Source organism: Cnephaeus nilssonii (genome assembly GCF_951640355.1).
Source record: "Cnephaeus nilssonii genome assembly, chromosome: 2".
Classification (NCBI taxonomy): domain Eukaryota; kingdom Metazoa; phylum Chordata; class Mammalia; order Chiroptera; family Vespertilionidae; genus Cnephaeus; species Cnephaeus nilssonii.
The window spans coordinates 36,622,156-36,642,294 of record NC_137073.1 but is presented as its reverse complement, the minus strand read 5'-3'; the positions used below and the strand labels follow the sequence as shown (position 1 = coordinate 36,642,294).

General features: G+C 42.8%; 1 protein-coding gene across 1 annotated transcript in view; it reads left to right on the top strand.

Moving 5' to 3' along the window:
• The first annotated feature begins 7,313 nt into the window (after positions 1 to 7,313).
• Positions 7,314 to 20,139, top strand: part of LOC307109093 (cytochrome P450 3A12-like) — a 38,824-nt gene continuing 25,998 nt past the window's right edge. The window contains exons 1-4 of the mRNA XM_079787649.1: positions 7,314 to 7,453; positions 9,606 to 9,699; positions 12,269 to 12,321; positions 15,080 to 15,179. Coding sequence (XP_079643775.1) covers positions 7,383 to 7,453; positions 9,606 to 9,699; positions 12,269 to 12,321; positions 15,080 to 15,179 — 318 coding nt within the window. The 5' untranslated portion in view covers positions 7,314 to 7,382. The remainder of the gene's footprint in view (positions 7,454 to 9,605; positions 9,700 to 12,268; positions 12,322 to 15,079; positions 15,180 to 20,139) is intronic.

Here is a 20,139-nt window from a genome sequence, read left to right as displayed (position 1 = left end):
GGGCTCTTGGGTGGGGCCATTTTCTCTTACATGCCAGACTGGTGCTATCATTTCTGTACAGGGCTCTCCTTTCACACGGCCAAATATTGATATGTGTGGCCTGATGAGCACTCCTAGCTTCACGCTGATAAAAACCTGAGACCCCGCTCCACTGCAAAGGTTCACAGGCACCTGATGGGTAGCAGCTGACCTTGCGATACCCTAAGACTATTGCTGATTGGCCTCAAACCCAGCACTGAAACCAAGTTTGAATCTGTGTTAATCTGGGGAACACCACTCACACCTACCTGGTGACTCACCAAGATCCTCCCTCATGCAACTTGAGTACCACTAGAGACTCTTTCAGTGAATGAGCCTAACAGGCAGCTAACAGGTGAGGGTGGATCTTGGGGATCCTTGTGTCTTTTCCTGACCTGCCCCAGGCTCAGAGCTGGTAGAAACCAGTCTTGGTATGCAGCTGTACTCCTCCCACACATACCCAGGCCCAGGAGAGGCAACCACAAACTGTGGATCACTTTGTAGCTCCATATAGGTAGCCCAAGGCGGTGACAGGAAGCACCTGCCATTGACAAGCACTGGATCTCTTACAATGTAGCCCCAGAATTAACACACCCAGTAGTTCAGACCACATTAAAGTACAACCCAATTAGCTCCACAAGAAGTACACAAAAAGGGAGATCTTGGCATACAAAAGACCTTGTTGGGGCAAATTAAGCTTTGTGGAGTCAGCCCTTGTATAGCCGATCATATATTGTACTTGGGGTCAATCCTTACAGCCAGTCAGAGGGGCAACCCCACCCATTGATGGGCCAACAGCAATAAAGACTCAACTATGACAGGAAGGCGCATATAACCCACACAAGGAAAATTCCTGGAGCACCTAGGTCAAGCAATCAGGGAGATTGCACCACTGAGCCCAACAAGACACCTACTATGTAAGGCCACTGTGTCAAGTCATAGTAGGTCTACCTAATACAAAGAAACAAATAGGGAGGCAGCTAAACTGAAGAGAAAAAGAAAGATGCCCCAAATGAAAGATGGAGGTTCTCCCAGGGGCCATGGTTCTTGTACTGGGACCTCCCCTATTGCAGGAATGACTGGCAGGCAGATCTGAGTTCCCATCACGGCAGCCCACACTGTTAACTATCCTATAATCCAATCCCTGCCTTGCTTTCTCTCACCTTCATGTAAACCCTGCGGATTCCCTGAGACTCTGCCCCAAGCAATTTACAACCCCACCCAAGCTCTGCACAGTGACTTTTGCATATGAATGGTCAGTCCTTTCTCAGGCTAAAAATCTGTCAACCTGCAGCTGGGTCACGGAGCCCAAACCTATCAATAAGAGACCCAAGACCCAGCACCAGCATGGAACAGAGATAAATCTCAAAGGGAAAGGGGGTGGGTGGGAAGAGATTAAGCAAAGATCTCACCTATGGACAGAGTCATAGGGTGATGAACGCCTGGGATGGGGCGGGAACCGGGTGGAGGGCAAAAGGGGTCATCTGTAGTACTCTCAACAATAAAGATGAAAAAATTAAATTAAAAAAAATTTTAATGGACAGAAGACCTGAATAGACATTTCTTCAAAGAGGACATACAAATGGCCAAGACACATATGAAAAAAAATGCTCAGTCACTAATCATCAGAGAAATGCAAATTAAAACCACAATGGGATATCACCTCACGCCTGTCAGAATGACTATCATAAAAAAATCAACAAACAAGTGCTGGTGAGGATGTGGAGAAAAGGGAACCCTAGTTCACTGCTGGTGGGAATGCAGATTGGTGCAGTTACTATGGAAAACAGTATGGAGTTTTCTTAAAAAATTAAAAATGGAATTTCTATTTGACCCAGTGATCCCACTCTGGGAATATATCCTAAAACAAAACAAAACAAAACAAAAGAAAAAAAACCCACACACAAAAAACACCAATCAGAAAGACTATATGCACCCCTATGTTCATAGCAACATTATTTACAACACCAAGATTTGGAATGAGCTAGACATGAAGCATTCTTTTATAATTCTCTGGATTGGTTTTATGTGACACTATATTCTCTTGGTTTCACATCTGTGGGAGTATCCTCTAAGATGGCCGCCAATGGCCCCTGCCTCCTCTTAGTTACACACCTGTGTTATCCCATCTCCTTGGTATGGGCTGGATCACACGACTTGGTTCTAAAAGACAGTATATGGCAAAAGTTATGGTATGCCTCTTCTGAGATTAGGTTACAAAAAGTCTAATCTTTGTCTTTGACTTAAAAAGTTAGTCATTAATGCATCATTTGGTTTGATTTATGACCAAAAGGGGGAATTGTGAATTAAAAAAGAGGTTTTATGGGAAGTAACCTCACAGGATGATCTGACCAAAAATTCCTAACTGGGCAGGTCACGCTCAGTACTCATGCCATAGAACTTTTTAGTAAGAGGTTTATCTTTTTCCTAAGCAAGCCATGTCCATTGTTTAAAGTGCCTATATTTAGACCCCTCCTTCTAATGGATGAACTATCCTTTCAGATCCCCCCTTCTAAGATTTACCCACCTTCAAGAGAGAAAATAATTTTAACTATCCTATAATCCAATCCCTGCCTTGCTTTCTCTCACCTTCATGTAATCTTCCTTACATTCCCTCCTTAATTTCAAATGCACAACAAAGAAACTGCAAAACCGTTATTCATCGAAGCACTTGAGATCTTGCTCCCCAGCATATGCTGTCAGTTTGGCTCAAATAAACACATAAAAACTTTTTATTTTTTTTACCATCTACGGCTTCCATCTTGGGCATCTGCTCTCACTCACTCATTTTGAAAGAAGCCAGTTACCTGCCCTATGAAGAAACCCAGATATGAAAGAACTGAGGGAGGCCTATGGTCAAGAGCCAATGATGAACTCAGGCCAGGAGCTTGTGAGGAACTAAAACCTGTGAATAACCACCCAAATGGATCTGAAAGTAAATCCTCCCCCACTCAAATCTTAGGGTGGGATTGCAGCTGAGCCTGACAGGAGGACTGTCACCTCATGAGAGAGCTGGAGCCAGAAGTTTCTAGCTAAGTTATACCTGGATTCCTAACCAAGAAACTGACAGAATTAATGTTGGTTGTTTTTTTTTTGTTTGTTTTTTAAATATGTTTTTATTGATTTCAGTCAGAGGAAGGGTAAGGGAAAGAGAGTTAGAATCATCAATGCTCACACATGCTCCCTACTGGGGATGGAGCCTGCAACCTAGGCATGTACCCTGACTGGGAATCAAATCATGAATTCCTGGTTCATGGGCTGACGTTCAACAACAGCCATACCCGTCTGGCTATTTGCTGTCTTAAGCTGTTGCATGTTGGGATAATATGTTAGAGCACATTAATAACTAATGTACCTATCCTGGCCTTTGGCTACTTGTTTGGTTTCAGCCACTACTGCAGGAAACACCCAAACAAGGAAAAGGTAGGGCTCATCTGATAATTACTGACTACTTAATTCACTCCCCCAAACACAAAGCCTTTATTATTCTTTTTGGAAACAAAACTTCTGTGGAAACTAATATGCTTTATTCTTTCTCTAAAATCAAACTTAACTGCCTTGATTTCATAACTAAGCCTAATATGACCACTCCCTGGCCCTATTCACCGTAGGGACTGGTCCAGCAGGTTGGAATATATCCCAAGACTCGTAGGCTAGTCATTCCTTAGGACTAAAATGTAGCCAGCACCGTGTCCTAAACAATGCGAATGGTCTTGCTCCTCAAGGGGAAACATCCCACAGAAGGAAACTTCTAACAAGAAGAGACTTACATACTAAGAGTTGTGCTCAAGTGTAAAAAACCGCATTGTTGTGTTGGAAGCACACCCCACACAACCCATGCCTCTCATCTCCTCATTCGTGCACGTATGAGCTCATCACCTTCTTTTAGAACTCTGCTCTACATGCTTACAGTACAAATATGACTAAGACCCAGATGTTATTTAAGTTGATACAGAGACAAATTAACAGATAATTTTAGTACAACAAAGTTAAAGTAATTGTGCAAGTCTGAGAAACATAATGTCCTCATCAAAAGAGAATGGCTTATCTGCTTTATTGATCTCCTTAGCAAATGGTCAAAGTTGAATCTCAAATAACATTCAAGGAAGCATTAGGCTCAGATATCAGTATAATAGGACAGGTTGTCAGGGACTCGGGGACGTGAGGAGCACCATTAGCCTGAGACTCCGGTCCTTTTATAATGTTAAAGCTCAAGTGGCACCTCTTCTGGGAAGCCCGTCCTGACATCCACTGGCCGAGAGAATTGCTCAGAGCATGAGGAGGCAGAGTTATTCTGAAATGATTTGTGCATTAGAGTCAAATTTCACAGGATACAATCTTGAGCGTGCAAAAAATGAAAGCAACATTATGTGTCTATAACTCAACTCACAGTAAGGTAAAACCTGATCTTGCCAATTTCCAGCAACAAGTTGGTATCTAAGTTTTGGTGGCTGGGCCTGTGGTTGGTGGAGATGTGGCAAAAAAAAAAAAAATGTGGAGGAGGTGGGCATGTTGATTGGGTGCAGTCGATTATGATTAGGTCATATGAATGGTCAGTGCCTGCTGTGGTCTATGCCTGCTGTGTTCAGTCCATGTTTCAAGACTAAATATAAGACTCAGGATCCTTGCCCTTGAGGATGGAGACTGTATGGTTTGTAGCCCATAACCTGGCATGATAACTCCACATAACATTCATGCACTTGGCCTTAAATCAATGCATAGATGAGTAAATATATTCCTGCATTGCACTTTCCAGTGGGAGCTATGGAATTTAAAAGGTACCTGTAGGAGAAAACCTTAACCCAGAGATGACAAACTGTGATAGTAGAAATTTCAGACTTCATAACAAGCTTCCAAATAAATAAAAGGAGGACGTAGGTGATATAGTTGGGACTTTCTGCATTTTACCAATGAGACATACACCAACTCAATCCAGTTTTATGCAACCCTGGAGAATTTCTGGCCAGAGGAACCTAAAGAATTGGTGACAGACGAGTATCACTTTCTGCAGAAGGGCTGAAAATGAGAAAGGATGAAGAGAGAAGGAAGTACACAAACAGCTTAAATGTCTCCCGTTTCTTTGAGTTTTAAGAACATTTAAGGTTTCCTTTGGACACAATCCATGATTTCTCCAGCCAAGCAGACACAGAACATGGGTCTGAGGGATGATAATGAGCTGGTAGAATTTCCAGACCCTCAGTATTTGGATTTCTTGCATCAGGAATGTGGCAGAAAGGCCACAGGACACTGATTTTCTGATTGACACTGACTGCAATTGCAGCCCTATACCTACCAGCTCTTACAGCCCATTAGAAAATCCCCCACTAGTCAAAAAACAAGGAAGCCATCTTCTCTAACCCCCTTTGCCTCAGAGAAAAACACATGCCGTGTTTCTGCAGTCCTTGTGCAATGCGTGCTGCCCAGAGGGACATTTGCAGTGTCCGTGGTGGCTAAGGTGTTCAGGATTCACTTGGCCATCCAGCTGCTGTTCTCCGCTTCACACCCATTGGTCTTGGACTTGCAGTCTTTCCAGAGGGAGGGAGCCATTCTTTGGTCATGAGTCTATCTAACTCCCTGTCTACTGCAGGACCCTCTGAGGGGTGGGACAGGAAGCAGGATGAATTGATAAGCTTGGTGTAGCCATCACCATCTTGACCATGTCCTGCCTCTCCTTCGGGGGCATGGATCAGCCTGAATGTGCAGCAATGATGACCGAGGCATAGCCAGGCCCTCTTGTTGTATTAACCATCTAGTAAGATGAGTGGTCACCAAAGAGTCACAAGGAAAGGACATGCAGGGGACCCAGCAATATTACTTCTACCAACTCAACTCTGTCAACATTTCTCAATACACACTATGCATAGTGTTCTGCTAGGCACTAGGGACATAATGGTGAATAATACCCAGAAGGTGCCCTTGAGAAGCTCTTATCTGGCAAGGGAACTTTGTATAGAGACTAACAGTGATGCCGGACAGTAGAGAGGTTGATACTGAATCCAGGTTCACCTGCTTGCCTCCTGAAAGCCAAGAATGAAGAGGCAAGGGCTGGTGCAAGGAAATTTGATTTATTCAAGAGTTGCCAGCCTGAGAAGACAATGGATGAATGTCGCAAAGACCACCCTAACATCTCAGTGCAGGCAGGGGTTTTTATGAGCAGGAAAGGGGAAAGCAGAACAAAGGAAACCAGTGGGAGACTAGGACTGAGTTGTGGGCTCTCTGTTGAGGGAGTCAGCACAGTCTTCTCAATAACCATCTTGGAGCCAGTCAAGTGATGGTCTGGTTTTTGTTATCCTGATTTCAGGGTCCAAGGTGAGCAAGTCTGGAACTGAAATGCCTCAAGGCTTCCTTTCCTCCTAGAATCCTTTAAGCAAACAGGCTGTTTATGTAGCTACATGTGACTTTACAAGTCATAATTTACAGAAACAATGAGATTTTTTGTTTGTTTGTCTTGTTGTTGTTAATCCTCACCTGGAGGATATTTTTTTCCCATTGATATTTAGGGAGAATGGAAGGGAGGGGGAAAGACACAGAAAGAGAAACATCAATGTGAGAGAGACACATCCATTGGTTGCCTCTTGCACATACCCCGATTGGGGCTAGGGATCAAACCTGCAACTGAGGTACGTGCCCTTGACCAGAATCCAACCCAGAGTTGACCGGAGACCCTTATTCTGTGTGCTGATGCTCTAACCACTTAGCCAAACCGCTTGTGCCAGAAACAATGTTAAAAGAATGGCGTGAACAATAAAATTGTCTGCAAAGAACAGAAGCTGCCCAGAGAAGGAAGAGGTTGTATCTGTTCAGGGAGGTTGGTTAGGAAAGACTCCAATAGAAGGGGTCCTGTCTGAGCTGAATTTTGAAGGATGAGTAGGAGCCTTCTAGGTGCACAGAGACATTTCTTGGCAAAGGAAACTTCATGGGTTAAGATCTGTAGACCTAGCTTGTTTAAAAGATTTCAAGTATTTTTTTTTTTTTTTAGTGCAGGCAGCCATGGAGTCAAGGGCAGTTGAAAGATATAATGCCAGTGGCTTTACCTGAGTTTTTGTAACCTTTGGGTTGAACAACAAAACGGAGTGAGTTGTTTACTGATTTCCCACAGAATATGAACTCAAGGGAGATTAAAGTGGGAGTGTCCATGATGCTTTGCCAACTATCAAAGTGGAGAGGTCATAACAGTTTGTGCACAGATGGCCCTATTGGCTGAAGCTCAAGCCCCACCTCCTCTCCCAGTATATATAAACATCCAGTCTCACTGAATATCCATGACTTGGGAAGGGAAACTCTCAACACACAGACCTGCTAAGAAGAGCACACACAGATACAAAGAAAACTCAAGAGGAGAAAATCTTGGAAGGAAAGTGGCCATGGACCTGATTCCAAGCTTTTCGGTGGAAACCTGGGTTCTCCTGGCTACCAGCCTGGTGCTCCTCTATCTGTGAGTTACTGTCCAGGCTCATGGTCTCTGTGATCTTGGACTTGGGGATCTCATCAGACCTCCCTTCCCCTTATCTATTTTGGAGACCCAACGGTTAACAGAGGGGTAATTGCTTAAGTGTTGGGTGCACAAACACCAAAGGAGGTATTACCGGTCTTACCCTGATCTATTGAAGGAGAGACATCTCATGTTCACCCAACTCCCAGCTTCTGGGATCTGGAGGGTTTGCTGACATTACTTGCTCCTGGGGGTGATTTTCTGATTGACTGACAGCTTGGGTAGGCCTAGGTAATTAACCCGAATTTAGCAGAGGCAGATTAAAAACAGCTGACTTTTGTGCAGTGGGGTCCTTACCCCTTTCCCAGCTCCAGGGACCCTGGAGGCAGGAGGGAGTGGCCTGGGGTTTTGTCTCATGATCTTCACCTTTCCAGTTCTGTGTCTGCTGCTAGAGATGTGTGCAAGGAATGGCCCTTGTGTCACTAGGTTTGTACCTGCTTCCTCCCTCCCAGTGCCTGGGATAATTTACACCATGTACGACGGTGCACCCCGGACTTCCGGGTGGGGGGTGGCCTGGCGATTGTCCCACCTTCTCTTCACACTAGCTCTTTCCTCTATTCTGTCTCTCCCCTGACACTCTCCTCCTAAGACTTAGTTCCCATACTCTGTAAAAAGGCAAAACTGTTACCCGTAAGTGAGAAAGCAGTAGAGCAGAAGAAACTAAGTAGAAATCTTGAAACTGTATTCTTTTCTTTCATCTTTTTCTTCTAGTCTTTGGGGAGGGTTGGCATCATTATAGAGATTTATTTTTCCCCAATATGAAATCTGCTAACTGCCTGCACAGGCATGAGCTCAAAAGCTAATTTGGATTTAAATAGTTTCCCCTTTAAGTTGCAGTGCAGGAGGATGAATCAAACCATCTAGCAGAGGAATTCCTTTCAAGCATGAGATTCCTGGCATCATGAAACAGGTTGGGGGAGGAGTCATTTTGGACACGTGGGTGTCCCATTTGTTCTCTATCTCAATTTCACTTTCATTAAAAGTAGGAAATCATGATGGCATGAATAGAGAAAATATATAATTTGTTTCAATTCTATGAAATAGGTATTATAAATAGTTTATTGTGGCAACATATTTACTGTCTGATGACATTTTAAAATTAATTGATAGTGTTTAATTTCATTCTATTTAATCCTAGATTATTTTAGTGAGATAACACTCTTTCTAGCATACTCTCTCTGAAGGATAAAAAAAGGGCTGTTGGTTCAGAATTTTTGGCTGCAAAGGTGTGTAATTAACCTCATACTTCTAGAATAATATCAGGAATATGTGTCCATTGTACAAATATATACTTCTATAACATAGATTGTACATGTGTTTTTAAATACACCTGCCCAGCCAGTTATTTTAATGTCACAGTGAGTGAGATTGTGAGCCAGTGATGACAAGAGAGGCATCCAGGTAGCAGTCTGGATGGGTTGGGAGAACATTTCTCCCAGATACTCCTGGTTCTGGTCTCGCAGGAGGTCATCAAGAGAGCAACAGTGTAGGCATCTCATCTACTTGAAGCTTGGGGATAGGGGTACCATCAGTCATACTGTGTGGTCTGGGTCTGTCACTAGATACTGGCACCACTGACTAAACCACATTGTGGTCTTAGAAGACACTGGTACAGCAGCTGTACCATGAGGGAGTAGCTGTAGAGTAGACAATGCCCTCTGTTGGCAACACAATGTAAGTGCAATAAAAATGATTGGCTTTCATGTTAGCCCCTTTATTTGCACCAAAAGCAGCATTTCTCTACCAAAAAGAGGAAGCTGGAAAGAAAAGTTCATTTAGCCCACCTTCTGCCTTGATATGGAACCAGGTGAGTTAAGACACTAGACCAGATCACTAGGTGGGACCAATGTTGCTGACATATTCACTCAATTGCTTGGCCTCACTTGAGAGTTCATGTAACATGTTGAAAGTTCAGAAGCAGAAATGGGTTTAATTGATTTGTCATGTTAATTATTGCTGTGGGAGTTGTTGTTACTACTTATCACCTACATGTTCATTCCCTACCTTGGCTGTTCCAGTTCTGAGACAGTGACTGTTCCAGCCCCCGGACCTAATCCATAATCCCTGTAACCTGGCCTTCTCTTTCACTTTACAGATATGGGACTTATACACACGGACTTTTTAAGAAGCTGGGAATTCCTGGGCCAACACCCCTACCTTTTGTGGGAACTGCCCTGGCCTACCGTAAGGTGAGTGCTGTTTGGGCTTCCTCTTTTGCTTCTTATGGTTCCAAAATCGCAGCTGAGTTCCCTAGTAAAAGGGCCTTGCTCAGGAGGAAGTTTCCAGAAAGAGCATCATAGGCCCCGCCCTGCGTAGGGCCAGGCTTCCCCAGGCTCAGTGTCAGCGTCAGGAGCCTCAGGGGTTGGCCCAGTGGGGCAGCAGAGCTCTCAGCTGATGCAGCACACGCCTTGTCCCAACTTGTGAGCATCGCGAGGAGCATTTTCTTTCTGGGAGGTGCAGATTCCCAGGAAGACATAATCATACTTAGGATTAGGAGAAAGGCATGAAGGGATGCCTGGTCGTGCCCCAGGAAGTCGGATGTGCTAGAGTCAGACTTCCCTGTTCACAGGATACACTCAGGGTAGCCTTCTCTAGATTCCTCTTGGGTAGCTTTGAAACTTCAGTGTATTAGGCAGCCCAAGTAGTCACCATCGGGTAATTTGCACATAAATACTTGAATTCTCTAAAGAACTGATGAATCCCTGCAGTTATTTTCATGGTTCTAACTTACCCTTTGCTCCCCATGACGTCTTTGGGGATTTGAGAGATGGAAGAAGAGCTGTCTGCTTTACTTCTCTGCCCTCAAAGGAGGCACCCTGTGGCTGAGTTTGAGAGGGAGTGGATATAACTGAGACAAGATGGTGTTTGTCCTTCGACTTCAGATATTTAACCTCTAAGTGAATTGTGTGGGTTGTTTTTTTTTTTTTTTTTTTTTTTTAAACTAAACCAAAAGCAGAGTTATATGAAACTAGAGGCCCGGTGCATGAAAATTCATGCACTGGAGGGGGGGAGGTCCCCTCAGCTCAGCCTGCCCCCTCTCACAGTCTAGGAGCCCTCAGGAGTGGGAGTCGACCTGGTGATCAGGGGAAGGTGATGCCCCCATCACACCTCTGCTGCTGCCACTGCCAGTAGCACAAGCCTTGGCCAGCCCTGGTTACCTGAGCTTCAGGTGGCCCTGGGCGGCTGGGCAGCCACCATCTGAGGCTTGCCTGTGCCTTGGGCTGGCCCTGGGGGGCTGAAGGGACTGAGGGACTCTGGAGGCAGGCGCGAGGGTGGGGCTGAGGGGACTGAGCGCTGCCATCTTATGGCTGTGGGCGCCTCCATCTTTGAGGGTGTGGCAGTCAATTAGCATATTCTCTCCTTATTGGCTGTGGGCACCACCATCTTTGTGATGGCATGAGGGTCAATTAGCATATTCCCTCTTTATTAGAAAGGATATGATTTGATGAAATTATTTTAAAATTAAATTAAATTAATGGCCCTAGCTGTTTGGCTTAGTGGATAGAGCGTTGGCCTGTGGACTGAAGTGTCCCGGGTTTGATTCTGGACAAGGGCACAAGCCTGGGTTGTGGGCTTGATCCCCAGTAGGGAGCATGCAGGAGGCAGCCAATCAATGGTTCTCATCATTGATGTTTCTATCTCTCCCTCTCTCTTCCTCTCTGAAATCAATAAAAATATATGTTAAAAAATTAACTGAATGGAATGTCCTAGGTGACACATGGACTGTTAATTTTGGCAGAGCCTTTGTGATTAATGCAGCCCTAATGCTTTACCCAGGGCCTGACCCTGAGACGGAAAGTTATGAGCTCATGTTTATTAGGCCAGCGGGTAGAGTCTTCTGTGCAGGCTGCTCTCTGCCTCAGATTTTCTTTCCTGAAAGAGAGAGGCTTGATTCTCAAATGCTCATTCTCCCAGGTGAGGTCTTAATGCCTTTATTAGTGTAAGAACTTTCCCTACTGAAAAGGCAATAATTTCCTATCTACCTTCCCCAGATCAAGTCCTTATGGATGTACCCCAAGACCCACATTTCTGGGGCCTTCCTTTGCATAATTAAAATATCAAATATCTGAAACCTAGCAACATGAAGATGTGTGTTTTTAATTACAGAGGTGAGAACACAGAGAAAGTGTTTTAATTTGCTCTTTCTTTCTGGAGTGGTGACATTTACCAATCTTTTCTGTGTTGAGGTAGAAAACTGGAAAGCAAGTCACTTGGTCATTCATTCACTCATTCACTCACTTCTCACTCAACAAAGATGCCTTAGACATTTAGACTAAACCTGCTAGACTAAAAGTGGTCACTGGTATCTTAAACTTCCTAATTCTGCTAAGACTCATGAGATAAATGAAAAGGATGCTTGACCAGGAGGTCAAAGAGAGTGCAAGTCACTCTTACTCTCCCTCAGCTTCACTTCTGGAGTGTCTATGGAGGTAATAATTCTGGGGTTATGAGATTTTAGAGACAACACATTCACAACAAAAATCCTTTAAAAAGACAAGGAATTACTAAGTATCATAGATAAGGGTAAGTCGAGTGTCAACACTACTTGGAGAAAATTCAAGAGTGATTTCCAATTCTGTGTTTCAAACATCTCCATTTTCTCTCTGTTCCCCAAGACACATCTGAATAAGAGTTTCCTTCTATCTGCCTGTGTAAGACAGTAAGCCTAATTTCAAGGGATTTGAGTAATATTGGTCCCAGTTAGAAGTAGAGTTCAGTACGTTTAGGTTAATAATCTAATTTTGTTTCTCCTTACAGGGTTTTGGGACTTTTGACATGGACTGTTTTAAAAAGTATGGAAACATGTGGGGGTGAGTATTTGGGAAAATCCCTTTGGATTGACTTGTGGTTTTGATTGGGGGCCCTGTGGCGTGCAGGACAATCTCAGCCCAGAGCCTCTTGGGATAAAGCCACCTACTGTAAAGCTTTTGGAGGCTTGTCCTACCAGGACACCCAGATGTCACCAGGTGTCCAGGTCTGCATTCTGAATCAAGATGGGGAGTTGCAGGTTATCATACTCCCAAGACTTTAATGGTCTAGGGACTCCTGGTATCACTTTCAGTCCAGTGTCTCATTATTCCTCTCTTCTCTATTTTTCTTCCCTTAGGTCTCCTTTAATTGAATGAAATGCATTACTTCAGACCTTTCTTTTTTCAAAATTTAAAAAAATCCTAACCTGAGGATATGTTTTTATTGATTTTAAAGGAAAAAGAGAAAGAGAGAGGGAGGGAGGGAGGGAGGAAGGGAGGGAGGGAGAGAGAGAGAGAGAGAGATTAGAGAGAAACATTGTCCTGACCAGGGATCAAACCCACAACCTTTTGTTGTAGAGGACAACACTCCAACCAAGTCACCAGGCCAACCAACTGAGCCACCTGGCCAGGGCAGACCCTTCTAAACTATCCTCATAAATGTCTATCATAATCCCTTACCCATATGATTGACTATTAATTAAAAATCCAAAATTCTTCATTTTAAATTTGCATTTGTTATATCCATTTGAAAAAGGGCCGCGTGTCTAGGTAAACAGAATGGAAAACCATATCTGCTCAGCTTTGTTTTTACTTCCTCCATGCATATGGAGTTTGGGTTTTAAAAAATGTTTAAGCCAAGACTTCTCAATAGAGGTTTAGTTTATATAAGTATTGCTTTATCTACTCTATTCTACTGACTTTGAAGAGATGTAGGATTTTGCAAAGTGATCTTGGCCAGTTGCAGTGGCTGTTCCCACTTGGATAATTTACTGGCCTTCATCTATTTACTAACCTAACTTCTTTTTGATAATGAAATCTTTGAAACATACAAAAATTATAAAGACTGGTATAGGAAATTCCCACATAAACACTACCTGAATAAATGAATTCGGCAATGTAGCAGGATACAAAATTAACACCCAGAAATCTATGGCCTTTTTATACACCAATAATGAACTCACAGAAAGAGAAACTAAAAAAATCTCATTTACCATTACACCAAAAAAATTAAGATACCTAGGAGTAAACTTAACTAAGGTAAAAGACCTGTACTCAGAAAACTACAGGACATTGAAAAAAAAGAGATAGAGGAAGACATAAACAAATGGAAGAACATACCATATTCATGGATTGGTAGAATCAACATCATTAAAATGTCCATACTACCCAAAGCAATCTACAGATTCAATGCAATCCCCATTAAAATACCAATGGTATATTTCAAAGACCTAGAACAAACTCTCCAAAAATTCATCTGAATAAAAAAAGACCCTGAATAGCCACAGCAATCCTAAGAAAGAAGAAGGGATCACAATACCAGATGTCAAGCTATATTGCAAAGCCACTGTTCTCAAAACTGCTTGGTACTGGCACAAGATCAGACATATAGACCAATGGAACAGAACAGAGAACCCAGAAATTGACCCAACCCATTATGCTCAATTAATATTTGACAAAGGAGGCAAGAGCATACAATGGAGTCAAGACAGTCTCTTCAACAAATGTTGTTGGGAAATTTGGTCAGTTACATGCAAAAAAATAAAACTAGATCACTAATCTACACTATACACAAAAACAAACTCAAAATGGCTAAAGGGCTTAAATGTAAGATGGGAAAACAGAAAAATCTTAGAAGACTCCATAGGCAGCAAAATATCAGACATATGTCGTAGCAATATCTTTACCAATATAGCTCCTAGGGCAATGGAAAGTAAGGAGAAAATAAACAAATAGGACTACATCAAAATAAAAAGCTACTACACAGCAAAAGAAACCATCAACAAAACAACAAGAAAGCCCACTACATGGGAGAACATATTTGCCAATGTTATCTCCAATAAGGGTTTAATCTCGAAAATTTACAGAGAACTCATACAACTTAACAAAAGGAAGATAAACAATCAAATCAAAAAATGGGCAAAGGACTAAAATAGACACTTTTCGAAAGAGGACATGCAGAAGGCCAAGAGACATATGAAAACATGCGCAAAGTCACTAATTATCCAAAAGATGCAAATCAAAACAACAATGAGGGGGGGATTAGAGATCAACCAAAGGACTTGTATGCATGCATATTAGCATAACCAATGGACATAGACACTGGGGCGGTGGAGACTTGTCCTCGGGGGTGGGAGTGGTGGGGGGGGGGGGGTCAATCAGGGAAAAAGGAAACATATGTAATACTTTAAAAACAATAAAAAAAAACACCACCTGAATTTAAATGTTCTGTTATTTCTAACAATGGTCTCTAGGAATGTGGATTATGTAGCATCAGAATGAAAGTCTAGACTTCCAGGAGTGGCTCCAGCTGCAGAAACTGGCTTGTTCACTTTATTGTTTAAAATATATCTTCACTGATTTTAGTTTCTCTTTCTGTGAGGAAGGGAAAGGGAGAGAGAAATAGAAACATCAATGATGAGAATCATTGATCGGCTGCCTCCTGCACGCACCCTACTGGGTATCGAGTCCGCAACCCGGGCATGTGTCCTGACCAGGAATTGAACCGTGACCTCATGATTCAGAGGTTGACGCTCAACCACTGAGTCACACCAACTGGGCTGTCTTGTTCATTTTAATCAGCTCTTTTTTCCCAACATAGGTTCTATGATGGTCGGCAGCCTGTGTTGGCGATCACGGATCCAGACATGATCAAAGCAATCCTAGTAAAAGAATGTTATTCTGCCTTCACAAATCGGCGGGTAGGTATTCATTCCTTTTAAAACTAAATTGTTATTTATTTTTAATATTGAAAAAATGATAAACAGAAAGTTGTCAAAAATATATCCATGTAGGTCCCATGTCATGTACACTTCATTCTGTTTCTCCCAAAAGTAATTTCTTATATAACTATAGCACAATTCAGAGCAGATATTTCACATTGGTACTATCCACAGAGCTTATTCAGAGTTCAACAGTTTTATCTGCACTCATTTGTGTGTGTGTTGCTTATAAAATTTTATCACATAGATTTGTGTAACTACCACCACAATGAAGATAGAACTGTTCCATCACCATAAGTCTTCCTCTTATTATTCTTTTATAGTCACAGTGTGTAGCTTGTCTTTACCTTTATGAGAGTCCTTAGCAGTGCAAACATTTTTTTAAATTGATGAAGCCAATTTATCAATTTTTCCTTTTACGGGTTGGGCATTTTGTGTCCAAGTCCAAAAACTCTTCTCATAGCCCTAGGCCCCAAAGATTTTCTTCTATTTCTCTAAATATTATATAGGTTTATGTTGTACATTTAAGTATATGATCCATCTTGTTCTAATTTTTGTGTGAGGTGTGAACTGTAGGTCGAGGTTCTTTTTTCCCCCTATGGGTGTCTATTTGCTGTAACACCATTTGTGAAAAGGCTATCCTTCATCCATCACCTGCGCCCCCTCCCCCCCCCCCCCCCCCCCCCCGCAACACAACTCCTCCTAAGGGAAGGATCCAGGAACCAGCTCATGCCCAGCTCGGGGGAGTGTCTGGCAGACTTGCCCTAGAAGACGACTCTCTTGGGCTGCAGAGCGGGAAATGGCAGAGGGAAGGAAAGCAGGAAGAGGAGGCCAGCACAAAAATACAGGGCCTCCTCTCTTAATGGCCCTTATATTATTTTCCTAAACAACTATATCTGTGCATGTCTCATTACAGTTAGACCTAAAGCAGCCCCACCTGCAGACCCACCTGGATCCCAGATCCTTGGCACATACCTCACAAGCTTGTGAGCTCGTTTACCTGTGAAACAAAGTTAATGTTTCTGGTGGAGGCTTGAACTGGCCAAAAAGATTGTTGTCCGAGCTTGGTGTCATGTACTAGCAGGCAGGAGGGACAGGTTCTGACCTGCCAAGTCCCCTAGCAATGTGTATCTTGAGAAGAAGTGGACTGTAGGACTTGTTGGAAACAAGGGCAGGTCCTATTTAGGAGGGGCTGGGTTGGAGCAGATTACAAGGGAGGTTGGGTTTGTTATCTCCCTAAAGGTGCATGGTTTGGACCTTCAGGCAGCCACCCTGATACTAAGCACTCACTGAACAGCTGCAGGAACTGGGCTGCTACTATGCACAAGCCCAGCCACATACACCAGTGTTGGCTGCTGGAGTAGATCCCATGACAGAGTGGTAGCACAACTCGGGGCAGCTCTAGTGAGTGTGGAGGGTGGTAAGGCAGGGCTCAGGATGCTAGAATCTACAAGCGTGAAAACCTGTGGAACTATCAGCAGCAAAACCAGCAGGGTGTTCACAGTAGCTGTGCTGGCTACTGGTTTCCTCAGCAGCTGTTGAGGTCTGGTGGGGTCTTCTGCAGAGCAGGACATGGGAAATCATGATAGCTTCTGACAAATGACTGCACTAGCAGTTCCTGCTCTTCTTTGTTCTTTGCTGTCACTAGATTTGTCATCTATGCCTGCGGAGTGGGCATAGTGAAACCAAAGCAGGCCATTTGTACAGTGCCCTGAAAGGTTAGAGAAAATTGGCACTTACCCTGTTGTTCCTTCCACAGCAAGGGCAAGTCTCTCAGGCTGGCAAGTTCCCTCCTGGCACCGAGCAGTGCTGGCCTGCGGTATGACATGCAGGCAAAATGAAACTATTCTCCCTATCCATTTTGTTCAGTTATTCTCAGGGTTTGTTTTTGTGTGTTTTTTTCTCGACTCTGCAGCTGAAGATTTTTTAGTGAACTACTGAACTCCCCTAGACCTATTTTTGTGTGTGGACAGCTGTCTAATTGTTCTTTGTGGGGCAACAGAAGCTGGAGTCTCTGATGTTGCCATCTTAGTGATGTTACTCCAGGCTTTCATTAGTAAATGTGATGTTAGCTGTAGATGCTCCTTTCAAGTTAAGAAACTTTCTCTTCCTAGTTAGTGAGGTTTTTTTGTGTTGTTTTTTTTTATCATGAATGCGGAGGCCCGGAAGAAAATGGCGGCTGAATAGAGTCATGTTTGGAGTCTGGTCCTGGGGTGGAGAGTAAGAACAGCTGAGGTTCGCAGGGGGAGTGTATGTTGGCAAGCTAAGGGACAGCTAAACTCCAGGAGAAGGTGGAGGAATGCTAGGCAGGGTTCCCCTGACTGTGCAGCACCCACAGCGGTTGGGTCCCCTCCCGGAGCTGCGGGCTCAGAGGGGGAAGCCTCGCCATCTTGCAAGGGAAGGAGGATTTTAATGGAGCCTGACTTTCCGCGACAACTGCAAACACTGAACAGCTGTGAGCACCAGAACACCGGTCCCCAATTGGTGCAAACACGTGGATTCAAAGGAACTCTTCACTGCACCACGGAAAGGAGAGAGAGAACTACATAACCAGACATCCGGAGAAGAGAGACCATGGGGAGACAAAGAAATAGCCCCCATAGGAAAGAAAAGCAGGCACCACCAGAAAAGGAAGTAAACGAATTAGAGGCAAGCAACCTATCAGAGAAAGAATTTAGAGAAATGGTCATAAGGTGGCTGAAAAGGATGGAAGACAAATTCGACAATATGAGTAAGAACCAAGAGGAAATGAAGAAGAACCAAGAAGAAATGAAAAATGACATCGGTGCTGTAAAGAACTCAATAGAAAGCATTAAGAGTAGACTAGAAGAAGCAGAGGACCACATAAGTGAGCTAGAAGACAAGATGGAAAAAAACACCCAAGTACAACAGCTTCTAGAAACAAAAATTAGAAAGCATGAGGAGAGCCTAAGGAAACTTTGGGACAACATGAAACAAAACAACATCAGAATAATAGGGGTACCAGAAGGAAAGGAAACTGAGCAAGGAATAGAAAACCTGTTTGAAGAAATAATAACAGAAAACTTCCCTGATATAGGGAAGAAAAAACCCACACAAATCCAAGAAGCTCACAGAGTTCCAAGCAAAATGAACCCCAAAAGACCGATGCCAAGGCACATTATAATGAAATTGGCAAACACCAACGGCAAAGTAAGAATCTTAAAAGCAGCCAGAGAGACAGACAGTTACATACAAAGGAACCCCCATCAGACTAACAACTGATTTCTCAACAGAAACTCATCAGGCCAGAAGGGAATGGAATGAAATATACAAAGTCATGCAAAGGAAGGGTCTCAATCCAAGAATACTGTACCCAGCAAGGCTATCAATCAAAATTGAAGGTGAAATCAGGAGCTTCACAGACAAAAAAGGACTAAGGGAGTTTATCACCACCAAACCAGCAATGCAAGAAATGCTAAAGGGTCTGCTGTAAAAAAAAGAAAGAAAGAAAGAAATAGGAAGCAAAGAAGGAACACAGGGGTCTAGAATAAAAATGGCGACAAATAAGTACCTATCAATAATAACTTTAAATGTAAATGGATTGAATGCCCCAATCAAAAGACATAGGGTAACAGATTGGATAAGAAAACAAAACCCATATATCTGCTGTCTACAGGAAACCCACCTCAGAAAAAAGGACGCATACAGACTGAGAGTAAAGGGATGGAAAAAGGTTTTCCAGGTGAATGGAAATGAAAAAAAAGCTGGGGTAGCAATACTTGTATCTGACAAATTAGATCTCAAAGTGAAGGACATAACAAGAGATAATGAAGGCCACTTCATAATACTAAAGGGAGCAATCCAACAAGAAGAAATAACTCTGGTAAACATATATGCACCCAATACAGGAGCACCAAGATACATTAAAAAACTCCTGGAAGATATCAAAGGAGAGATTGACAGCAATACAATCATAGTAGGAGACTTCAATACCCCACTATCACCATTGGACAAATCCTCTAAACAAAAAATCAGCAAAGAAACAATCCTAAATGACTCACTAGACCAGATGGAATTAATCGACATCTTCAGAACATTTCACCCCAAAGCCACAGAATATACATTCTTCTCAAGTGCACATGGGTCATTTTCAAAGATAGACCATATGTTAGGACATAGGCAAAGTCTCTCCAAATTCAAGAAGATAGAAATCATATCAAGTATCTTCTCAGATCACAGTGGCATAAAACTGGAAATCAACTATAATAAAAACAACCCAAAGAAATCAAACACATGGAGACTAAACAGCATGCTATTAAACAATGACTGGGTTACCAAAGACATCAAGGAAGAAATAAAAAACATCATGGCAACAAATGACAATGAAAACACAACAATCCAAAATCTATGGGACACAGTGAAAGCAGTCCTGAGAGGGAAGTTCATAGCTCTACAAGCCTACTGCAAAAAACAAGAAACAATGGTAATAAATTACCTAACCCAACAACTCAAAGAGTTAGAGAGAGAGCAACAAGAAAAGCCCAGTGTAAGCAGAAGGAAAGAAATAATAAAGATCAGAGCGGAGATAAATGACATAGAGACCAAAGAAACAATACAAAAGATCAACAAAACCAAGAGCTGGTTCTTTGAAAGGATAAACAAGATTGATGAACCTCTAGCCAGGCTCACCAAGAAGCAAAGAGAGAGGACCCAAATAAACAAAATCAGAAATGAAAGAGGTGAAATAACAACAGACCCCACAGAAATACAAAGGATTGTTACAAAATATTACGAACAACTCTATTCCAACAAACTGGACAACCTGGAGGAAATGGACATATTCCTAGAAAAATACAACCTTCCAAAACTCAATCAGGAAGAATCTAAACAGCTCAACAGGCCAGTAACTATGGAAGAAATTGAAGCAGTCATCAAAAAGCTTCCGGCAAACAAAAGCCCGGGGCCAGACGGCTTCACA